The following is a 22,124-nucleotide window of genomic DNA, read 5'->3' on the forward strand; positions in this document are numbered from 1 at the left end:
TTCAAATGTGTCGAGTAGTAGCAGGATGTGGCCTCCTGGTACACTACATCTTGCGGACATTGCTGCGTCCGGTTCAGGAGAGTCCCTCATTCTACAGCCAAGGCCCTCTGATGATCCCAACGATCCCCTCAATTGGGTCGCATGGCGCAAATTACTGAACATGGGATTGGCGTGCTTTTACGTTGCTATGGTCGCTGAATTTGTCAACGCGAATTCGCCAACATGGGGTCCTATGGAGACAGAGCTTGGCTACACCAGCGAGATCCTAAATGACAGTTATGCCGCTGGCTGTGCTGCTTTAGCAGTTGGCTCCCTTATCCTAATTCCTTTTGCCCTCAAGTTTGGCCGCCGCCCGCTGTATCTATTCAGTACTGTGGTTCAATTTGCAGTGTCAATCTGGTCAGCAAAGATGCAAACTGTGGGAGACTTGATGGCGATTAATGTTATACAATGTTTCTTTGGGAGCCTTGCAGAGGTGATTGTCCAAATGACTATCGCGGATCTCTTTTTTGTGCACCAACGAGGAAGAATGAATGCCCTTTATGTCTGGACGTGGCTTCTTTCTAGTTATATGGGCATCCTTATCGCCGGTTATGTCGCTAGTGGCCTCGGCTGGAGATGGATATGGTGGTTAAATGCCATCATCTTTGGTGTAGCAATTTTTGTTGTTGGCTTCGCTTACGAGGAAACCAAATTTTGCCCACCGGTTCCAGCTACCAATACAGATAATGCGCTGCAACTGAAATCAGTGATTTCAAACAATCAAGACCAGAAACTAGATACCAAGAGAGACAAGGCCGAGGAGCTTGATACCAAGAAAACAAGTGCCAACACTGGTTTCACGTCAGTTGATATGGCAGATGAAACAATCGTTACCGCCGCTCCCATCACAATCAATCCCAATATCCCCATGAAGACATATTGGCAAAGAATCGCTCTAACAAACACCACCACTTCATCTGGTAGTGCGAGTCACTCCTTCCTTCAGCATGTATATCAACCTTTGGTTATCTTAACGACAATCCCTGCCATTACTTGGACGGCTCTTGTTTATGGCATCTTAGTAGCACTGGGAGACGTCATGTCCACCACTATGTCGTCCTATCTTCCTGCTCCTCCATATAACTTCTCTCCCTATCAGGTTGGGCTCATGAGTATCCCAAGAATGATTGGTGTCACCATCGGTGCACTCATTGTCGGCCCCTTGAGTGACTGGTGGGTAGTATTCCTCTCTCGCCGCCGGAATGGGATTTTCGAACCAGAGATGCGTTTGTGGTGTATGATTCCCTTTCTCCCATTTGTCGTCGCTGGCGCCCTTCTATTCGCTATTGGACTCAGCGACCATCAGTCATGGCCTGTTATCGCCATCGGACTGGCATTATACAACATCGGTGTGACTCCGATTGATGCTGTCACCATTACTTACTTGACAGATTCGTATAAAGAGGTAAGTCTTACCTACCTGCAACTAATTTCTGTTCAGACTTTGCAAGAGCTGTTTTCTCACAAACATTTATGAATATAGATAGTTGGGGACGCAATTGTGGGGGTCACATTCACACGAAACGCTATCAGCACTGCATTCATATTTGCACTTACGCCGTGGGTCGCGAAGGCTGGTCTGAAAAACACGTTCATCACTATCCTGGTCATTGCAATTGCCATCTTGATGGTCTTTGTTGTTTTTCTTCGATATGGAAAGGCGATTCGGCGCAAGTTTGCTCCTCGATACCTACATTATGCGACACTTCAGTACAAGGAAAGGGGGTTTGATTAGAGTTGTTCTAGGAATCATTTGTATGCGAAATCCAATACCCGGTACTTAGATTAGAATCGATAAGGAGTCTAATTCTATCCATGCCTATTTTCTCTGCTCATCATCCCAGTATTGCCGATGCGTATCGAACTATCCAACTATCCTGGCTTGGAAATCAGGGACGCTGACTTCGTGATCAGCCGAAACGATCAGCCGAAACGAAAGGATGGCCCAGAAATGTCCATTGCAATGAATTAATCAAAAATGGCTGCCAGTACCCATCGAGACTTTGCGGGATAGCAGAAAGAGTCGCTAATACTACAGTGGTAGTTTTGCGAGAATAGTCATGTATTGCAGATCAGTTGACAGGGTCATACCAGCATTCCGCACGGCTGTACATGTGATGTAGACACCCCATACATCTTCCATTAATTATCATGTACTTCTATTGATTACCGGTCCGCTAGCCACCAATCAAAATCTTGTTAAAGCTAGGATCTATAGACCCCATTTTGTCTCCACGGTTGGCCATGCGCATGGCTGAAGCTTAAAATTGAGAGTTGTGTCTCGGTAATGGTTCCTGGCCCTAATCTAACAGCATTCAAAGTCGGTGAAACGTCAACAAACTATGATCAAAAGCGAATAGATGATTTTAATTCTTTTGAACATAATCAAGTACTGATCGTCCATTCTGAAATAATCTAGGGTAAGAAATCCTCAAAAAGAGCATTACTGAATGGTGTCTGGTGATGCGCATTGACTTTATACCCTCCTGCTTCCTGTAACACAGCCTTTTCCTATCAAGCTAATTAGGACTCAATACAGGATACTATAATGACTTTTGAGCTGAAAAGTGTTTACCGTCCGTCAAATGAGGTCTCTGGAATATTCACTGAAGCCCCTTCGATGAATGTGCTTGGTGTAACGTGGATTATCCTCAATTCAATCATTCCATATACTCGACCTCAAGTCCAAATACCATACACCATCTTCAAAATCTACTTCAAGCCACAGAAAAGGTCATTTGCAAGTTCTGACTCTTTTGAAGCCAATAGTCTTATATGGAGAGCGTTGGGTAGCATTTGATCGCCCGTATATTCAACAAACAAGATGAGAATGACCTTCAAAAAGCTCGCAAAAAGTGTGAGAAATAGAGGAGCGCTAGTATCTTGAATCTTTCTGTCTGATATCGGCTCTATTTTTTGACCGAAGCCCTATTGAAATGTGCAAAATAGCCGCGCGTCGAATATGTTGACTGTGTCATCTGAAATTTTGGCTTATTTTTGACAACTACAGGTCACTTTTCGGATAATTACTTGGTCACATTGCTGTTGTGATGTGAGTATAATAATAATTCAATGATTCAATTAAAAATGCTCTTCAACAAGAGAGATAATTCTTCATTTCGTGCTACTTCCGAGATCCGTATTGTAGCTTGAAATATCCCTACAATAGGGGTACATAATTCTCCGTTTAGCCATATATGGCATTCGATATTTGATCTCCAGCTGAACTTTATGTGAACTCAAGATGATTTCGATTCTAATAATAGCAGTTTTTTTCCCGCTCGTATGTTCTGCATTGCCTGTGAATATGGCATCGCTTCCGGTCTTAGACGGTCCCGAAGAATACGCCTCTTTATTAGCGTCTCGAGATATGGAATATTTCACTCTTCGAGTCATGCCTCTTGGAGCTTCGATAACTCAGGGTTACCTATCTAGTGATAATAATGGATATCGAAAAGTGCTTCGTGAGCAACTCCGGTATAGTGGGTGGCCTGTGAATATGGTTGGCAGCTTAGAGGATGGAACTATGCTTGATAATGTGTGTATTTCGAGTTCTATATACGTGTATGTTTTTCCTAGAAGAGAATTACTAATCAGTATATTTTCAGAATCATGAAGGACATGTTGGCTATCGGATTGATCAGATTACTGCTGTGGTCGAGGATAACATCTCCGAAATGCCGAACCTGATACTGTTGAAGTAGGCTACCATACTCGCAATGAACGATCTTATAGTCTCAGGAAGGCCAATTCTAATGATTTTCTACCACAGCATCGGTACAAACGACGCACTCCAAAACTATGACACAGATAGTGCTGGTGAACGGTTTGATTCTCTGCTCACTTTTCTATATGGAGCAATAACAAATACCACAATTATCATGTCCACATTACTTCCAAACACGGTAGAACCAGACCTTGTTGCTGATATCAATGAGCAATATCATGACGTCTATGAGAACCGTGAGGCAGCAGGGGACAGGATCGTTCTTGCGGATATGTACACATTTCTCACCACAGACGATCTTCAAGATGGTACCCATCCGACTGACTATGGGTATGAAAAGATGGCGTCGGTATGGTGGGCAGCTATTCAGACTGCTCTAGCCAACAACTATCTTTCTGCACCAATCGACACGGGGGTCAGTGATTTTCCGAACAATACTTGCGAACAAATATATGAGAGCAGTAGTACGGATAACTACGCTCAAACACAAGAAGAGAGCGGAACAGATGATGGGAATTATGTACACACTTCGCTGAACATGGGTCGCCTTCTTAATATTGCTAGCGTCGCGGGAGACATATATCAGGGGGTCAATCTCGCTCAGTTGGTCAACGTGTACGGAGCCTACAGAGAAAATGCACTAGATGAGCTGGTTTGGACCCATGATGGCGAAGGTACCTACATGTTTTTGAACGAAAATTCGGGGGAATTCGGATCATCTGTTGAATTGGACGTCAAAATTCCGTGTTTGGCCAAAGGTACTTTCTCTTCCATCTCGCACTAAGTATTGTAGATGGCTACTCCTTGGGTTATAAGTATTACTAACTTCTAAATACTTGTTCAGGGGTTCATTGGGGCGACGTCAATAATGATGGCTTAGACGACTTTATTTGCATCGGTGCAGATGGTGCAATGTACGTCGCCATCAACCAAGGAGCAACTGATAACGTGCCTACGTTTGAGGATATCGGGCAGGTGATGGCTGCGCCGGGTGGTAACCTGACTCAGACAAACGTCCGGCTTGGGGACATTGATGGCGATGGACGTATCGACTAGTAAGGTCAAACATTCAATATTTCAGTTTTTATGCTGACAGGTTGTAAAGTTGTTTGATTGCAGACAATGGTGATATCCAGTGCTGGCGCAACGGTGGCCAAAGTGATGCCCCAACTTCTGCATACGGTGGCTACTGGCAGGACTTAGGCATCGTATTCACAGGAAAAGGAATGGGTGACATTGCTGGTGTTCGATTTGTCGATATCAATGGGGACTTTCGTAGCGACTGGTTATGGGTGGACGATACTGGCAAGGTAACAACATATATCAACAATCGCGGCACCGGAAAGGGAAGTTTAGTACCAGATTGGATCTCTGTTGGTGTCACTCATGCAGGCATGGGAGTAGCTGGAGCTAGAGATCGCGTGAAGTTTGGGAATGTGTACGCTGGCAACGGAGCAGATTATTTGTATGTCGAGTCCGTTGAGTCTGCTTCGAATGCTTCAATCGATGACAACTATGCCCATGTTTGGAAGAATACCGGGCATGGAGGGACAACTTTGAAAGGTATGATTATCGAAAATGCATCTGCTGGACTTCGCCATGGCACTAATTCAAGATTTTGATTACTAGGCGACGGTGACTACTACTGCGACATGAGAGGAACCGGCATGGATGACTATGTAAGTACGCTCTCAGTATAAGCTCAATCTTGTATTAACATGAGCTACATCAGGTCTGGATCTCTCCAGATGGTGTTGGCTATCTGTATGGCAACACACTCAAACCATCAGATTGGGATCCTGCCGGACTTGAAATATTTGAGACGGCCACAGAACGGAAAGCTCTTCATCTAGCCGACTTTGATGGCGACGGCAAGGTAATGGACCTCCTATATTCTGAAAACGCATCATCTTAATGACACTCTATAGTGCGACCTTTGGCTCGTAGATAGAGCTACCGGAGCAGCAGAAGTATGGATTAACAACTGGGACTCTTCGACAATGAATTGGGATAAACGTGGCGTGGTCACCGGCGACGCAACTTGTACTCAAGGTTGGGGCGTTGGACTATATGATATTGGTCTTCGCTTTTTTGATATCAAGTAAGTCTAGGCCAGCTCTTCATCTTGCTGAAGCTCTTCAATTGACTTGCTATGATAGCGGAGACCGACGAGCCGATTATTTGTGCATGGAGTATGTATTGATAAAGCTCGCACTTGTCTCGTATCTAATACTGACTTTGTACTCTCCGAAATTAAGGCCCGATGGCCGCACAACAGGAGCACTAAACCTCGGTGAGAACGATTTTCAAGATATTGGTCAAATCAAGCATAGTGAAGGGTATGACCGTGCAAGTAAATATACCATTGCCCTTCAGTCAACATATTTCTGCTAATGCAAGCCCGTCAAGACCATCAATGGGCCGATGTAAACGGTGATGGTCTGGTAGACTTCCTCTGGGTTGACAAATTTAGCGGAGATGCATCGGTAAGAAAAGCACATGTTCTTGATGGAATCAATCCACCAGACGGAACTAATATTTTATTAGGTATGGCAGAATGGTGGACAAATGCCTAGTGGCACTTTGATAGATGGCTCCTCGTTTCAATGGACACCGTTGGGAGCTCGTTATGAAGGGGAAGACAGAGGGGTGAGTTCAGTCTTCGATCATTACCCATCCTGGATATTGAGCATAAATTTAGGCAAATATACACTTTCCTAATATCGGAGGTCTTGGACGTGCTGATTATCAACAAGTTATTCCACGAACAAACGTCGTGAGTCTGTCCCTACTTATGAAGCTAAATGCTCTACTAATCATATATGAAGGCATACACCTGGTATAACGTCTGCCCGGGAGGCGGCATCAGTGCACTGGATGATGAGAGTGCTTCAATTGATCCGGACCTCCCGGCATATTCAGGTAGTTGAAGCATCGCTTATGAGGAAATCCCTTAAGATGTGTTTTGTTGTTTTTAATTGAATAAGTTCCCATCGTTCAGCACATTTGGGTCTTACAGTGTTTTCATTGATATGACCTTGAGTGTCTTTCGTCAGAAATGCTTCCCCTTGTTGCACTTATGCTAATACCTTTTGCTACATTATTCTTTCGTCGACAGATAGGGCAATATCTAGCCCTAATCAGGAAATCCCAGACAACGCCAGCTCAATTATCAGTTTCTGTTTTAAATAACTTGTAATTAAGTCATTACTTGTACTTAATATCTCGATAGGTATCAATATCAACAGCACATATATCTTTCCTTCCTGTCGGTGAGATATACATTATCTGCATAACATTGTGCTGTACTATGTAAGTGTAAGCCAGCGTCATGGTCCGTACCATACACCAAAAAACACGTTCAGGTACCGTAACATAACCAGCCGTGTATTGTGATACCAACATCCGGAAAGCAGCCACAAACAGTATATGAGCAACGCTGATTTGCCCTAATAAGGTTTAACCTTTACGGGGCTGAAACGGACCGGAACGAGTTTTACTCCGCTTCCGACGGGGCCAACTGTTTCTAGACGGCAGGATTGGCTGACTGACTCGTCTTTGCCTATCAAGGGTCAATTTTGTACGCACTCAGGGATGTCAGTATTTTGTATGGCATTGGGCACCTTTTTCACATGGAAGAACCAGAGATTGACGACATTGTAATTTATTATTGTCTCCGAGATGCTCATTTTTCATGATATGTAGCTTGAATGCTGGAAGAAAGGAATTCCCCCTTCAATTTACTCCTTTCGACAAGAAGTCATGGATTGACATTGAGCTTGTCGGTATCTAATGCTCTATTCGAGAACAAAAGCACGAAGATCTATGGGTCATACAAGTCAGCACATTGTTAACTGGCTAACGGTTCGTTGGAACGAGCACCCTCGTAACAAGACTTTCCTCAAGGATCAACAGAGCCAAATATGGAGCTCTCTGTGCATACGACGGTCTTAATTCCTCCTTTGGGATGGTGCACAAGAAGCACAAATCCGGGACAACGGTCCCTAAATTCTAACCTCGTCACGATTTGGAAGGATCTGCTTCTCAACAAAGCAATCCGAGTTATTTCATACATGAACGGCTATAACTAAGTTGATGCTACTGTTTAAGAGAAGGTATATCCGCGCAAGTCGCGGATTTTTCCGATGATGGATGTACTTGAGACCTACCCAGATAGGCAGGTAAGAGATACGTGCTCTACGTAGCATGTTCATGGTAGGTGGCATGCAACTCGGCCCCTTACTTAGGTAAGTACAATGTATTAGAAATCCGGGAACTACCACGCCTCTGATGTGGTCATAGACGCAGGAAAAGCAGTATGACGGACGTTCAGGGTCCAAACCGCCGAGGTCACATAGTGTACAGTCAGATCGGAGATAGATCGGAAACATAGTGTGGTCACGCAAAGGGGTAAATCTTACGGTCTGATGGTCGAGTTTTGTAGTATTAGTTCCGTCATATCGTATCGTGTCATTACAAGAACTTATGACAATGCTATTGACGCTGCTCGAAAAGGAACATCTCGCCTATCCCGAATACACATAGCAGTCACGCTAATATAGTGCTATTTCTCAGACAGTATACGGATCCTACGGAAAAGCTGAGTGACCGACAGACAATCTCGAAGGATTGCGTTCCATGAGAGTCAGAATCCTTCATTCTGAGAACAGGCATACACCCGAAGCACGTGGCTTCAATGATTTACTAAAGAAAAAGCAATTGTTCATCCATCTCCCTGATTACGACGAGGCCTATCTGTGACACTCTATCTGACAGGGTATGAATTCCATGTTCCTGCCGGATATAGCCTTCTATCAAATCAATTCTAGATAGAGATCAAGGCTTTAGTACTAAGTAACTCTAATACTTGTCATTGGTCATGTATCAAAATGGCCGGGCCATCCAGGGCCTAGCCAATGTAGTTATTGACCGAACCCTAACGGAACTTCGATAAATCGGTCGTTCAATGTTATAGTCAGAGCAAATTTCCATTCCTGATTACCACAGAGTCCCAATATATGGCAATGTGTTACTCCGAACGTGGCTTGTGAAAGGATTCTCTAATCTGCTAATTGAATGACTACACGTTGGGTGGCTTATATCGCAACCTCCTGCTTCACATATTTGATGAATCGCTTAGGGTTCCAAAGCCATGCTCTCATTTCCTCTATGGTCGTTCTCAATTTAGTGGGTTTGGAGTATATGAGTTGCGCGTGAATAACAGATTATACTCTTGCTGTATCTCTTTCGTAAAGGCAAGCAGGTAGAGCATTATTGCGAAGCTTTTCCAAGCCACAACCGCACACACAACAACGGATTTTCGCGTTCTCCAAAGTTCTGAACACGACTCGATAATTGATAAACTTTCCAGTGGATACAAAACCCAATGCCTAGCTTATGTAGGATGATTACCGTCAGCACTTGTAGAAATTGTTCCTTTGGCTTTCCACAATACGGGAAGCGCTCTGCCTGGCATTAGCGGTAGATTAAGTCAAACAGGTAAGGTCATCGGCGAGATATGTAACAAATTTGCCGTTTAATCATGTCAGACGGCACGTAGTCCAAATTTACGCAGGTACCTAAGATCAATCCGTGCTACGGTGCTAAGTCCCATGTGTTTTGAATTGCGTTTATGTAGATATCAACATGTAACCCACGTCATATGCAAAGCCATGATAATGTCTGGCCAAAGCTTTGAGTCTTCGAGTTTGACATTTTTCAACATGTCGGTCAAGGTTTGTGGTACAATAGAACTGCCCGACAAAGGAGGCAATAGTCCAAATCCGCAACATCAATGTTTAGCGTAGGCATCCCCGTTCTTGAGGGTATACCAATTTTTCTGATAACCAGGGAAATAAGGCTTTATAACAAAAGGAAGAACTCCGGCTCATATATTGCGTGCCATATATACCCTAAAATTATTCTAAAATCCAAAATCTCATCTTTGCCCATTCACCGTTACAACTTCCTCCTTTTTATTAGACTCAATTGTAATCTCATGATGAACCTGCACAGTCCCGTGCGCAGGCTCATGTAATCTCGAATTACTTCCAGACGGACTGACTCGGACACCATATACAATATCATCATCGAGTTCGTAGTATGTCAAGTCGTCGCGATTACTGCCCATTTTGCGTGATCTATTGCGCGAATTCATCCCCGTGCCACTGGATCCGGAGACGTCCATGGTCGTTGGGCGGCGCGGGTAGTTTCTCTTTCTCGATTTGCGGTTTATGAGGAAGGACATTTCGGGGAAGCAGACTATTAGGAAACCTGATGTGATTTCGGCGGCACTGATAGATTGTCAGAATGTTTGGTCTGGATTTTGATCAGGAACAGATGTTGAACTCACCCCCATAGAAGAATTTCGGGCTCATTCCATGTTATGTCCGGACTGCCGCTGATTCTGAATCGGACAACTAATCCGATGGTGCTGAATACCGGTGCACTACAATAACCAAATGAGCAATCTTGATAACGTCTGTGCTTTGAATATGAAGAGCATACCAAAGACCGAAAGTAAATACCAAAACAACCAGCATCTTCTTCGTCCGGCTAAGCTGCAACCTCAAAACTGAATGTATAGGCAAAATGAGAATGATATAATCCGTGATCGTGTTGAAAAAACCACTTGTATTGAGCAATTCCGATTCATTGATACACGTTCCATGAACCGAACTATCCCAAATCTTGGATCGAGGGGTACATTGCATGATTTTCACTATGCATGTGCTGATGTAGAAGCATGCCATAATGGCGATGAGGGCGACAATGATGCAGTCGAATGGACTCCATCGTACGGGGGAGAAGACTCGTCGGTAGAGGAATAATACCGATAGTTTTGTGAGGAGGATGACGAAACCGTATACGACTGATGCAATGTTGAACCACTATAAGCGACTTGCTTAGTTCGTCTCTGACTGTCAAAATTTGTATATTGGAAGGGTACAAACGTAGAGCGCGTCTTTGGCCTGCGCATGGGTGATATCCCAGACATGCTCACCTCCGTGATTCGCCATCACAAGTCCCACCACCGCATCGTAGACAACCGTACCGAGCTGCGTATTAAATCAAGTCAGAGGTCGTTCAGATGGCCATCTAATATATCTTTGGGTATCCCAAAAACTCACCCATGCTGTTAATACAAGCCCTATTGAAATAGAATTGTTAGTAAAAGAAACAAAGCATCGGATACGCATCAAACCTACAATCCTCCAATATCCAAGTCTTCTTGATTATAGCTCGAGCCCATAGACGCGCAAGTAAGAACAGAGTAACGAAACCAATCGAAATTCCAATTGTAATATGCGTCTCATATGAAAGCGATGCTGGATGTGTCGGATTTGATACCGTACCAGGCGGAGGAGTGATATATGGAACAAACGTCGATGTAGTCGTGGTCGCCATTTTCTTTCTTTTCTTCTCTTTTAGAATTGTACCCTCCACCACACGTTCCAACAAGCTTTTCTTATCCGGCCCTCACACGTGGGTGAAGAGCTTTGTCCTCCTCCCTCCTCCTCTCCGGGGACTGGAAATAGGAGGTATATAAACGTAAAAAGGTGTCTGTATTGTGGGGAATATGATATGATCTACCACATGTTGAGAGTTAGACTCTCCCCGGCTTGTTGACTGGTGTTGCGATAATCCCCACCGGTAGATAACTATTAAGCTTCAAAAAAGAAATAAAGGGAGGACTTTCTGGGTTAAGTAAAGAATAGTTGATCGGTGCACAGACAAGTTTGAAATCACGAGTCAGACTGACTTTAGCCGAGAAGCTTATTTTGCGATTTTTTTCCTTTTTCTTTTCTGTCTTGCTTTTAGGGAAGAGACAGGAATAAGAATGACTCTGATCGACGGTTTGGGGCTGTTCTGGCTGTATGTGGTATGTCGTTCTGCAGACAAGAATAGGCGCTGAGACGGGTTCTGCAGCGCATGATCCATGGCAAGGGCCGGGAATCACCCTAATTGCGTGGAATTTTTATGAACTGGGTTTGTCTGTATTTGCTTAGTACTACTATGCATAAACTATGGCCCGGTTCGACCATACAAGACAGTAGATGCGAAGCGCTTGTTCAGAAGGATCAAACCCAAGTTACCTAATTACACACTTACATGCCGATGCAATAGTAAAAAGTGCCCCTAGGGAAACTCTTGCATACTTTAGTTGGGTCATCTAGCCTTACTAGTAGTGAAATTTCGACTTATTAGGGGTTAGTAGACTTGCCCAGAGCTTTAGTGGTGTCGAATGATCACAAGTGTGTCGTCGCAATTCGCCGAAGCGGCCCCCTCCCCCGGTCAAGCTCAATGGGGCAGAGACATTGGCGTGCTTACGTATGGCCAGTTTGTTAGGTTTTTCTCGGCGTTGGCTGACAGTGGACACTGAAGAGTGGAAATATATGATGATCAGAGCCCGCTATTATAAAAGCTTGTTGCATTGTACTTTTGTACGTACTCCATTCGTAGTGCTAGTATACGAAGATCAAGGTGTGATACTCGACGAGAAAAGAAGGAAGTTTTCCAGAAAAAAAGCCAAGATTCTCCTCACGTTTCTTTTTTTTCTGGACGTTTTTTGCTTAATGCACGGGAGACTCGGTTGGCTCTCGATACGACAGGCATGTATGTACTATGTAGCACCCTGTCCTCCCTACTTTAACGTGTGTGTATGAGGAAAATAAACTATGGCTCAACGTGAATGCCAGAGCTAATATTAACCTTGTAATATGGCACTAACGACCAACTAAATCGTTTCCACCGACTATTCAGCAGCGATTCTTTACTAGCAGCCTAGCACCGACTGATCAGCAACTGATATTCAAGAACCAGACGAAGTTGGGCAACTGAAGAAAGCGTATACCACTTTTGCGATCATGAGAATCTGGATACTGCAACATTCCAAGATCAAATAAAGAGTGCTCCGTATTGTCTCATTCAGACTGACCCACTGGATACTTGTTAGATTAAGGGTCTGTGGGCAGGCAATATTTGCCCGCTTTATTTGATTAAGTGTTGGTTTGACCAACACGGCCTCGAAAGAGGTCGAGACGAAGGCTCAGAACCGAGATGAACAGAGAATCAAATCAGAGGATGGGCAAAATTTCGGAGGCGTAGGCGTTGGCGTATCGCGTATACGGAAGCGTATGCGACGTTCGCTCGCAATCTGCAGTGTCGTGGTCAAGGGTTGCAATCATACGATACCATGTCTATAGACTAAAATCCTAGACATATTTGACCAACCAAGCCGAGTTGCAGCGAGCCAACGAGTGGTGTACAGCTAACGTGAAGCCCAACAGAGAAGAGAGAGGGGGCGGAAACGTGGTGGCGGATGTGAAGATCAGGTTAGTTCGGCTTTGGTATTTATTGTGAAGATACGAAAATACGGAGGACATGGGGTAAATCACATAGTATGCGGTACGGAGTTGAGCTGTGGTAACGTATTTACACGTATAAAGGTGAGTATCGTATGATACGGTACAGGACCAAGGAGTTTGTCCGACCAAGACCGATCGACCGCGAGTTTGGTTATAGTCTTTTAATGGAATTTGGTTCTGAAATCTATATTCAGTGAGACCCACTGATAAAGATATATATATGACATGATATAGGAATATCTCTGCAAAAAAAAAAAAAGGGACCACGGATTGTTGGAGCAATGGCTAAATGCTTACCATGTACGCACCGCACTATATACACTGGCCAAAGACGCAGACTACTAACAGAGTAGTATAAGGTAAGTGGAGCTCGGAGTATGCGACGTACTGGGTTAACGTGCAGGTGCATGCCTGCAAATTAAGGCGAGCCTAGACTAGCCCATGCCCTGATTCCAAAAACCCACTAGCAGGGGCCGAGTTCTAGCCACTCATTCCGGGGTCTCCAGGTCCACTAGCAGGGTTAACATCCAATGGCCCCGGCCACTAGCCCTCGATCGTCGCGCACCATGTCAACACCAGCTCACCTGCGCCGCGCTATTGCTCATGAAGGAGCCGATCCCTTGTACGGGATAAGCAACTTGGTGTTGGTTTGAAATGTGGCTATTGGTTTTCGTTTCTTATTTCCAAATTATGCAGAAATCTATCGATATGTAGGTGATTTTGTCAATCGCGACAAGGTTCGTCTTTTCACTGGGTTGTTGTCAGGTCGCAGTTATACCATGTATACTCCGTACATAGTACAGACGAGTATCCTTGTCGGATGATCTGCACAAACGTGGGCCGATTTTCATGATACAGAAACAGCCCCAGTGATAGGTGGATATTGACTACGGTTGAATTATTGGCAGTAAGTGCTTAATCATGGTTAATAGCGACAGTTACGGTAGGGAGGACCAAACTAATTTGAGGCATAATACGTGGCTATTTCTGCTAATCATTTCTGGATGCAATGGGATAATTCGATAGTGCATCATGGTCTCGAGCCAGTGGCCACGTTTTCACTGTCCAGACGGCCAGGTTTGAACACAATAATTCGCATATTATCATGCTACTAGTGCTACGTAGGAGGTCCGTATGAGCTAATTCCTTCGCTATCTGTCCAGTCAACAGCTGCCAATTTGTCACGCATATCATACAATATACGTGCTGCGTACATACGTAGTCTGCTACGGAGTACTCCGTCCGGGTACGTAACTATTTCATTACATGCTACATTGAACCCTCGCGGGACAAGGATCCTGAAACCCACTGCCCAGTCCATACAAAGCTTTGGCCGGCAGCCACTAGAAGAGTTGCTTTTTCTGCTAGAGTCAGGTTGATAATGATCCGATTGGACAAAGCACAATTTACCAGAATATTCTGGCTCGTGAGGCTTGCGCTTGTGGCAGAGATGATACCGGGATCACAATATATTCTATATTGCTAATAAAGTCGCGTACGTACCCTTATTGGAGGCTGCAGTCGATATGTATGAATGTTGTGGATTTTCCGACTGACATTATCGAAGCTTGCTCGGAGCCCGGAGCGCAATTTCCAGGCACTAACTAAATTGCGCAATCACGGGGTACTCCGTAAGTAAGTACTACGGAAGACTGTAGAGACTAAGTTTCCAGTCCTCCGTAGACGGAGAGCTATTGAAAAAGGGTACCACACTGACAACCAATCAGAGATGGATAACGTAGATTATTCTATATAGGAGACAACTGAGCCAATGAAACGCGACAGTATCATGATCTCCATCCCGAAACAAGCTAGTCTCTTCGTGCTTGGCCAGCAACCAACATTGAGATGACGGCCCTTTGTTCAACATTGGCTGCAAACCCAATTCAAAATTGCTGCCAGAAATCTGGTTAGGGCTGGAAACCAAGAGAAATTTAGTGCTGACCTGGAAATATTTAAATATTTACGCACGTAGTAGTTCAGCGCGGAATAATTCTCTGCTGAGATGACATGAGTAGCCCAAACCTAATACTGTGTTACCATGTACAAATATTGTGTAGTAGTACAATGTTTTGCGTAGTGGGACTGGGGTTAACACTCACCGCCCACGTTTTCAGCAGGTGGCAGTTTCCTACTCTAGTCTAGCCGCTCCGGGCTCGGCCTTAAATCAAACAAACCCCGGCAAAACAGCACTGCTGGTATTTCTGGTCTGCCGTAGCGTGGAGATTCAGTCTGGGTCAGCACTAGCGATGGCCAGCTAGGCTCAATTATGGACTTGTTGGCTGCATGAAAGTCGAGGGTTCGTCTGTGTGTGTGTGTGTGTGTGTGTGTGCCGCGTTTCCGGGCTAAAATTGGCTTTGATCGGTCGGACTTCCCTGCGCACGAAGGATTCGATATCGGCGGAAGGAAGGAACAATGGAGAACATCGACATGCAAGGAAGGAACAAACAGACGAATGCAGTTAATCCCTGGTCCCTTCTTTTTCACGTGTGACATCGCTCCCCCACTCTTTCTTCCCTTGACACGATAGAAAAGTCGCTCGTGGTCCTGCTCTGTATCTTTTTGTTTTTCTTCCCACTACTGCTACACTTCCCCCTCCGTCAGTGTGTGTGGTCCGTTGCTCGTCATTGCAGCTGTGGTGGTCTCTTGAAACACAATTACTACTGCTGAGAAGTTATAATGGGCGCCTCCAAAGGTTAATTGATGCACACGACTTCAAAAATAAGCGATCAGTAGACTGACTGAATGCAGATGATATCGAGGCTGTCACGCCAAGCTTGGATTCGCCAAGCGTCGAGGACAAGGGAGTTTCGACCGCTGGCGTCGATGAGGCTCGCCTGCTCCGCAAGATCGATCTAAGAGTCATGCCGATGCTTTTCATTATATATCTTGTCGCGTTTTTGGACAGGTAATACCACAATTTATGCTTTCGGTAAATAGTCGACTAATTCGAACAGAGTTAACATCTCCAATGCCTTGACTCTCGGTCTTACGACCGACTTGAAGCTCACTGGTGAAATGCCCAACACCGCATTGGTCGTCTTCTACGCCCCATACATTCTTTTCGAAATTCCATCCAACGTTCTCATGAAAAGGTTCAATCCCCACGTGTGGCTGTCAGGATGTATTACTGCTTTTGGCATCGTCATGTTGGGTCAGGCCTTTGTCAAGAGCTACGGTGGTCTAATTGCGACGCGATTTTTCCTGGGTTTCGCCGAGGCCGGTATCTTCCCAGGAAGTTTCTATCTGATCAGCTTTTGGTACAAGCGTGAAGAAGCCCAGAAGCGTTTCACCATCTACTGGTCATCCGTCATTCTGGCTGGCGCTTTTGGTGGTTTGTTGGCCACTGCTATCTCCCGAATGGATGGTCTGCGCGGCATGGCAGCATGGCAGTGGATCTTCTGCTTGGAAGGAATTGCCTCTATTCTTGTCGGAATCGCCGCCTACTTCTTCGTGACCGATTTCCCCAAGGAAGCCTCGTGGTTGACCCCCGAAGAAAAAGCCTTCCTCACGGAAAAGACTCGCAGCGATGAGTCACACGTTGCCCCTGTTACTGTCAAAGATGTCGTACACTATCTCAGTGACATCAGATCTCATCTTGGTGCCATTATGTATTTCAGTAAGTCCACGTTTTTCTAAACAGGCATCTTGGCGTCTGCTAACAATCCTCGTCAGCGATTGTCGTCCCCATTTATGCCTTCTCCTACTTTGCCGCGACCATCATCAAGGCATTAGGATATTCCACAGTGGAAACCCAATTGCACACTGTTCCACCTTTCGCAGCGGCATTTGCTTACGCTCTTATCATTGCCATCTGGTCTGACCGTGTCAAACTTCGTTTCCCTTTTATTTTGGCATCGGATGCACTGATCATTGTCGGTGTCGCGTTGATGTTACATTACCATGGAAAGAACCACTTTTCTGCGGAATATTGCGGTATTGTCTTCATTACCATGGGTGCCTTTGGCGGTGGTGCTATTATCGTTTGCTGGATCTTGATGAATCTCCATGGTCACGCTCAGCGTGGTATTGGCTCAGCGTGGACGATTGGCTTCGGTAATGCCGGAGGTATCGTCGCTGTCTTCCTTTTCTTGTCCAAAGATGCTCCTAATTACACCATGGGATACTGGGTCTTGATTGGCATGGTCCTCCTTGGTGTTGTATCAACCTTCGCGTACGGTGGGTTGATCTGGCACGAGAAGCGCCAGGCCTTGAGGAGCGGCAACATCGAAAAAGCCAACTCTTTGTCCTACTAATCTTATACGAGGGATATATGAGAGCGAGGAATACACGGCACAATGAATGGGGCACATCGGTCATATATAATGAATCCGGTTCTGTCCTATGTTCAACAGCCTGGTGCAGAAAAGAACGTATAATCAACATATTGCTCACTTGTGAGCATCTTTCATTCTTTTTGATAGACTTTTAACCAATAGACTTGTACTTTACGACAGTTTGACATTACTTTCCGGGCCTCTAAACCAGTATATCGGCTGTAACGTACTCGCCACTTATATCAAAATCATTTTTAATTCATTACTCAGTGACGGGACTGCTTTTATTTATCCTAAGCCTCACGCCGCGACACATTGATTTCAAATCTATCGTGTACCTCCTAGACGAGCACCACTCATCCACAACACACCGTAACATCCTCCATCGCCGCCGTCGCAGTCACACTGGACCTACGCCCCGCGATCAGTCAGTCAATCCATACACCGTACCTGCAATAAACGAAGGAAAAGAAACATACCCCATCTCCACTCCAATACTCTCCCACGAAAACACAAACGCTCCCAAATACGCGCCTATAAAGATGCAAATGATGAAATAACCGTTGTAATACATGGCGAGCAACATGACGAAATACGCGATTGCGAATGTGATCATGTGTAGCAAGGCGCGGATGGATTGTTGAATTGGGCTTGGGCGGAAGTGGATTTTTGATGTTGTTGTGTCTGTTGAGTGGTGATTTGTGCTGTTGGCATCATCTGCTGAGTCGGTAGTTGTTGTTGTTGTCGTGGCATGCTTCGGGGTTGACTTTTGTGGTGTTGGTATTGCTGCTCCTCCGAGTGCGATTTTCTGTTTGAATTGATGCAGAATGTGTCGATCGTATTCTTTGGAGAGGCGTCGGAAAAATTCGAGGGACATGACGAGTAGGATGACGCCGATACAGGAGCCGGCGAACATGCCGTGGGAAGTTATGCGCCATGATTTGGAGATGAAGCCTTTCGAACAGTTTAGTTAATTAGCATCCTCGAGGCGACGAGGTTGGATGGACGTACATGCGTCTATGGTGTTCCAATTCCAAAGCATCTGCCAACTCTCGTATCAGCTCATACGTCTCTCCAAGATCTCAGCCTGAAAGGAAGGGCGCGTACGGAAATTTTGCAACTCCCGCCCATATCCATCTCGCTGACTGCACCTGTCCTGGCAGTATCTGAGATTGTAGAAAGCGCAGTTGGCGAGTCTAGGACGAGTTGATTCATATAGTATGTCCGAAGCGTATTATCTCATTAAAAACAAAGAGGAAAGGGAGTGGAATGGAATGGCTAAGAAGTAATTTATAATCTGACAAAGGTAACACAAATGTCTTGCCATGGAATTCATCGTTTCGGGATCTGGTAGTTGAATAAATATGCTCAAAATAGCTACTCGCCCAGCTGCCAACAACGTCGCGAATAATGAGCTCATACCTTCTCACCTACAGAATACCAAGCTAAGTCTATCGCGTATTTTATTAGCCAAGATACGAAATAACAACATGCGCAAGTGGAGAACGAAAAGAGTCGATTTGAGCACATTTATGCAGCAAACAGGGCAGTTCGATTAAGCTATGTTTCGTTTCGTTTAACTGGTTCTGTAGGGCTTGAGAAGCGCAAGAGCGGAGACGGATAGATCCGGTGGCTTGACCCTTGACCCCGCTAGGCCTAGGATCTAGTCTTTGACTTCACTGCTTCAGGAATTGATTTATAAATGTCTTCGAATGACTACAGTCCTTCTTATTTCATACAATTGAATACGAGGGTCCAGCTCATATTCTTCTTTCAAAGTACCAACCGAGGCTACAGAATCACAATTCCGAGATGCGAACCAAAAAAGAGTGTTAGGCCAAACCAAGCCCTCGAAACAATCCATGCTTATTGATGCAAACACGATAAATGAAATATAAGGGAAAGAGAAGTACATTTTCTGGCTCATTGATGCCAAAGATAGGTATATTCATAAACGAATCACTGTATCAGTGCATTTAGCGATTGAGTGAACTTCATGTGAGCGACTGGATGCAATATGGACAAAGAAAAAGATCAATCAAACAAAGTAACTACCTCCACGAACATATTTAGGGCAGATCATCCGGCTTCAGACTCTTGTGGCGTTGTTATTGGTGTTATGATGATGGTATACAATGGGATTCCTGGCTATAGGATCGGTTTTTCGTCTGCCAAATAAGGAAAATGACAATCGTCGGATGATACCACGCTTCTTCTCTGATGTTGGGGGTTCAGATTGGTTTGCAACTCTACTTAGCGGAATAAACGCGTGTATGTTTTCCGAGCTGGAGCTATCATTGTTGGCATTGGCATTGGTGCTGACATTCGTGGTATTGGTAGTCCTCTGCATGGAGTCTATTTTGACAGCAGCACCGGCAGCAATCGAATCTGCGCGGGTGTCGTCTACCACAATACCACTGCGGCGCATATCCTGATAGTGCGAAGTCCTTGGAGATGGTCTCCTTGGAACCTGGGACGACGGGCCAGCCACCACCGGGGCAGCAACAGCAGCGTCATTCAAGTTCGATTCATCATGCTCCAAAATCGCGATCAAATCGTCTCGATCGTCTGCATATCCATCATTTCGATGTGCAAGATCAAACCCACCCCAGGAGTATCGAGACTTCTTTGCCCTTGCCGCGGGATTCCGAGGACGATAGCGACCATATGAGGTTTCTGCGTCTGGTGTACCAGCCTCGAAGACGCGCGAGGCGCGGCTCAGTGGCGAACCGAATTCGAAGTTGTATAGCAAGCCGTTGAATTGTAAGAAAGGATCATCTTGCCCTGATGCAAAGTCGCCATCGATACCGGACTTTTCGTTCTCAGTTGGCTCGACTACGACGGATAGCCGGCGTGATAGGGATGATAGTGTATCCAAAGCAATACTTCGCCGGGATCGTGGCCTTTTCACTCCAGGTTCGGCGGCAGTAGTATCTGGTTCTGGTCGCGCTTCATCCTGCTCCGTCTGAGTACCGTCGTTTTGGTCAACCTGTTGATACAGATTTGTGACAGCCTGGCGGAGTTGGGCTTCGTCTTTGGTTCGTAGCTGTGGTCTCACAGCGACGGGCGGTTGTGGTGACGGTAAGGTTGCCTCCAGGTCGACATATCGGAATTCTGGTTTTTGCTCATCGACATAAAGAGATTTCTATGTTGGATTCCTTAGCCATTTGAGTCTGCAAGGTGGAAACTTGTCATGACGAGACTTGGCCTTACATTTGTATATGCCGGGAGTGAAAACCTCTTTCGCATCCTAGAAGACACGGAGTCACTGCGGAAAAGAGAAGAGACCATTGTGAATGCAAGGGATCTTGATAGCTAACAGTCGGATAGTAACCGATATGGAAACAGGAAACAGGTTCAGATACAATCACGACAAAGACCTAAAGCTACTCAACAATTGAGGTAAAACGGGAAAACCTTCTCACTGGTGACTTTCCGTTGTTCATGTGTAGGCAGCTGAACTGATCTTATAAGAATTGCTCCGCCCACACCTCGTACTCCACACAAACTACGTAGGACAAGGACTAGGGCTGAGGGTTGACACTAAGTAAAGAGTCTGTTTCGTTTCAAAAGTTAATTACCTACTGGGCCAACGGTCTGATTAGCCAAAACCTTGTATACTTATAACGAATATAGTTGACCACCATTAGGAGGATTTTTTAAGTTATTGCGACGTCTTCTGAAACGCTATCTACGTACTTTTAGTCTTTGTTGTACGATCAGATCGGGGGCCAAAGGGTGATGATGTGAACGAGATTGTCCAAGACCTGGCAATGATTTGTCCTTGGCTCTGCTCTTAACACGGATAGCCATGCTGTTAGCGTTCTAGATGTATGATATTCCCGTCATTTACGGGGTAGGTACCTTCAGATATATGGTGTTAAATATAGAGCAAGCTGTACCCTGGTATCCCTAATACGTCGTAGTACGTCGATACTCCGGAGTCCGAAGCAGCAAAACTAAACAACTTAGTCTGCGGAGATTGTGAAGGTTAAAATGTACACTCCGGCTTGGAATATGGGGCGATTTATCGCATTATGCCGTACAGAGTCTAGCATACAGCACTCTGGCAGCCAGTGCCATGTATGTCGGGCTGAAACTAATCTTGAAATAGTAGGGCCTCGTAATTGCGGCTGGGATTTAGCCCTAATCGGGCTGCCGTTTGGTGTTAATCCTTATGTCGATCCTTTCTTGCGTTGATTCTGACTGCATGTAACCTGTAGATTTTCTTTTGCGAAAAGATTCGTAAAAATACTTCCTGTAGGGCCGTGGTTATAGACATCGGGTTCTAGGTGGTGCAGTGCAACCGTCAACTTTCCCTGACAATGGGGTCAGATAATAACTCCCACTATTTTCGACAATCGACAGCGAAAGTATAGTTCACGGTCAAGTCAAATAGTCGTATTCGCCGCGATTACCCCCTTCTCCCTCACGCTCTTGTACCTCAGAGTCCGTTCCCAGGGCTGAGGGACGAGACTGAATTGAGTTGCTAAGCGAGAAGTACTATCATCAACAATTTACGTTGCACGCCTGGTTCAAGGGCATAAAATTGTTTATTTTCCGACTGCGTCAAACGAGGCCCTGTCAAAACCTTCAAATTGGCCCTAAACCTAAGACTTACGCGTGGATACGTCGAGGCTGTGACAGATTGATCTCACGAATAGCTCAGGTAGATATAATAGTTTTAATTTCTTGGCATTTTTCCAACGT

The 22,124-nt window shown here is 45.2% G+C and overlaps 5 protein-coding genes across 5 annotated transcripts; 3 read left to right on the forward strand and 2 right to left on the reverse strand.

Annotated features, from left to right (window-relative positions):
- Positions 1-25: 25 nt before the first annotated feature.
- BHQ10_006854 (uncharacterized protein) lies at positions 26-1,777 on the forward strand (the record flags this gene model as incomplete). Its single annotated transcript, XM_040879486.1, has 2 exons — positions 26-1,447; positions 1,526-1,777. The coding sequence occupies 2 exons, from the start codon at positions 26-28 to the stop codon at positions 1,775-1,777; spliced, it is 1,674 nt and encodes a 557-aa protein (XP_040735358.1).
- Positions 1,778-3,923: 2,146 nt separating this feature from the next.
- Positions 3,924-6,699, forward strand: BHQ10_006855 (uncharacterized protein; the record flags this gene model as incomplete). Its single annotated transcript, XM_040879487.1, has 12 exons — positions 3,924-4,527; positions 4,614-4,824; positions 4,875-5,332; positions 5,399-5,448; positions 5,502-5,645; positions 5,698-5,870; positions 5,929-5,961; positions 6,028-6,122; positions 6,179-6,255; positions 6,317-6,418; positions 6,471-6,545; positions 6,598-6,699. 12 exons carry the CDS (start codon positions 3,924-3,926, stop codon positions 6,697-6,699), a joined length of 2,124 nt encoding a protein of 707 aa, XP_040735359.1.
- A 3,008-nt stretch (positions 6,700-9,707) lies between these two features.
- On the reverse strand, positions 9,708-11,176 carry BHQ10_006856 (uncharacterized protein; the record flags this gene model as incomplete). Its single annotated transcript, XM_040879488.1, has 6 exons — positions 9,708-10,062; positions 10,122-10,217; positions 10,277-10,659; positions 10,723-10,827; positions 10,900-10,919; positions 10,978-11,176. 6 exons carry the CDS (start codon positions 11,174-11,176, stop codon positions 9,708-9,710), a joined length of 1,158 nt encoding a protein of 385 aa, XP_040735360.1.
- Positions 11,177-15,816: 4,640 nt separating this feature from the next.
- Positions 15,817-17,393, forward strand: BHQ10_006857 (uncharacterized protein; the record flags this gene model as incomplete). Its single annotated transcript, XM_040879489.1, has 4 exons — positions 15,817-15,832; positions 15,889-16,045; positions 16,095-16,756; positions 16,813-17,393. 4 exons carry the CDS (start codon positions 15,817-15,819, stop codon positions 17,391-17,393), a joined length of 1,416 nt encoding a protein of 471 aa, XP_040735361.1.
- Positions 17,394-17,770: 377 nt separating this feature from the next.
- BHQ10_006858 (uncharacterized protein) lies at positions 17,771-20,705 on the reverse strand (the record flags this gene model as incomplete). The annotated part of the gene is made up of 4 exons (XM_040879490.1): positions 17,771-17,825; positions 17,894-18,368; positions 19,620-20,559; positions 20,628-20,705. The coding sequence occupies 4 exons, from the start codon at positions 20,703-20,705 to the stop codon at positions 17,771-17,773; spliced, it is 1,548 nt and encodes a 515-aa protein (XP_040735362.1).
- Positions 20,706-22,124: the final 1,419 nt, after the last annotated feature.

The sequence above is a fragment of the Talaromyces amestolkiae genome (assembly GCF_001896365.1).
Source record: "Talaromyces amestolkiae strain CIB chromosome Unknown scaffold13.1, whole genome shotgun sequence".
Lineage (NCBI taxonomy): Eukaryota > Fungi > Ascomycota > Eurotiomycetes > Eurotiales > Trichocomaceae > Talaromyces > Talaromyces amestolkiae.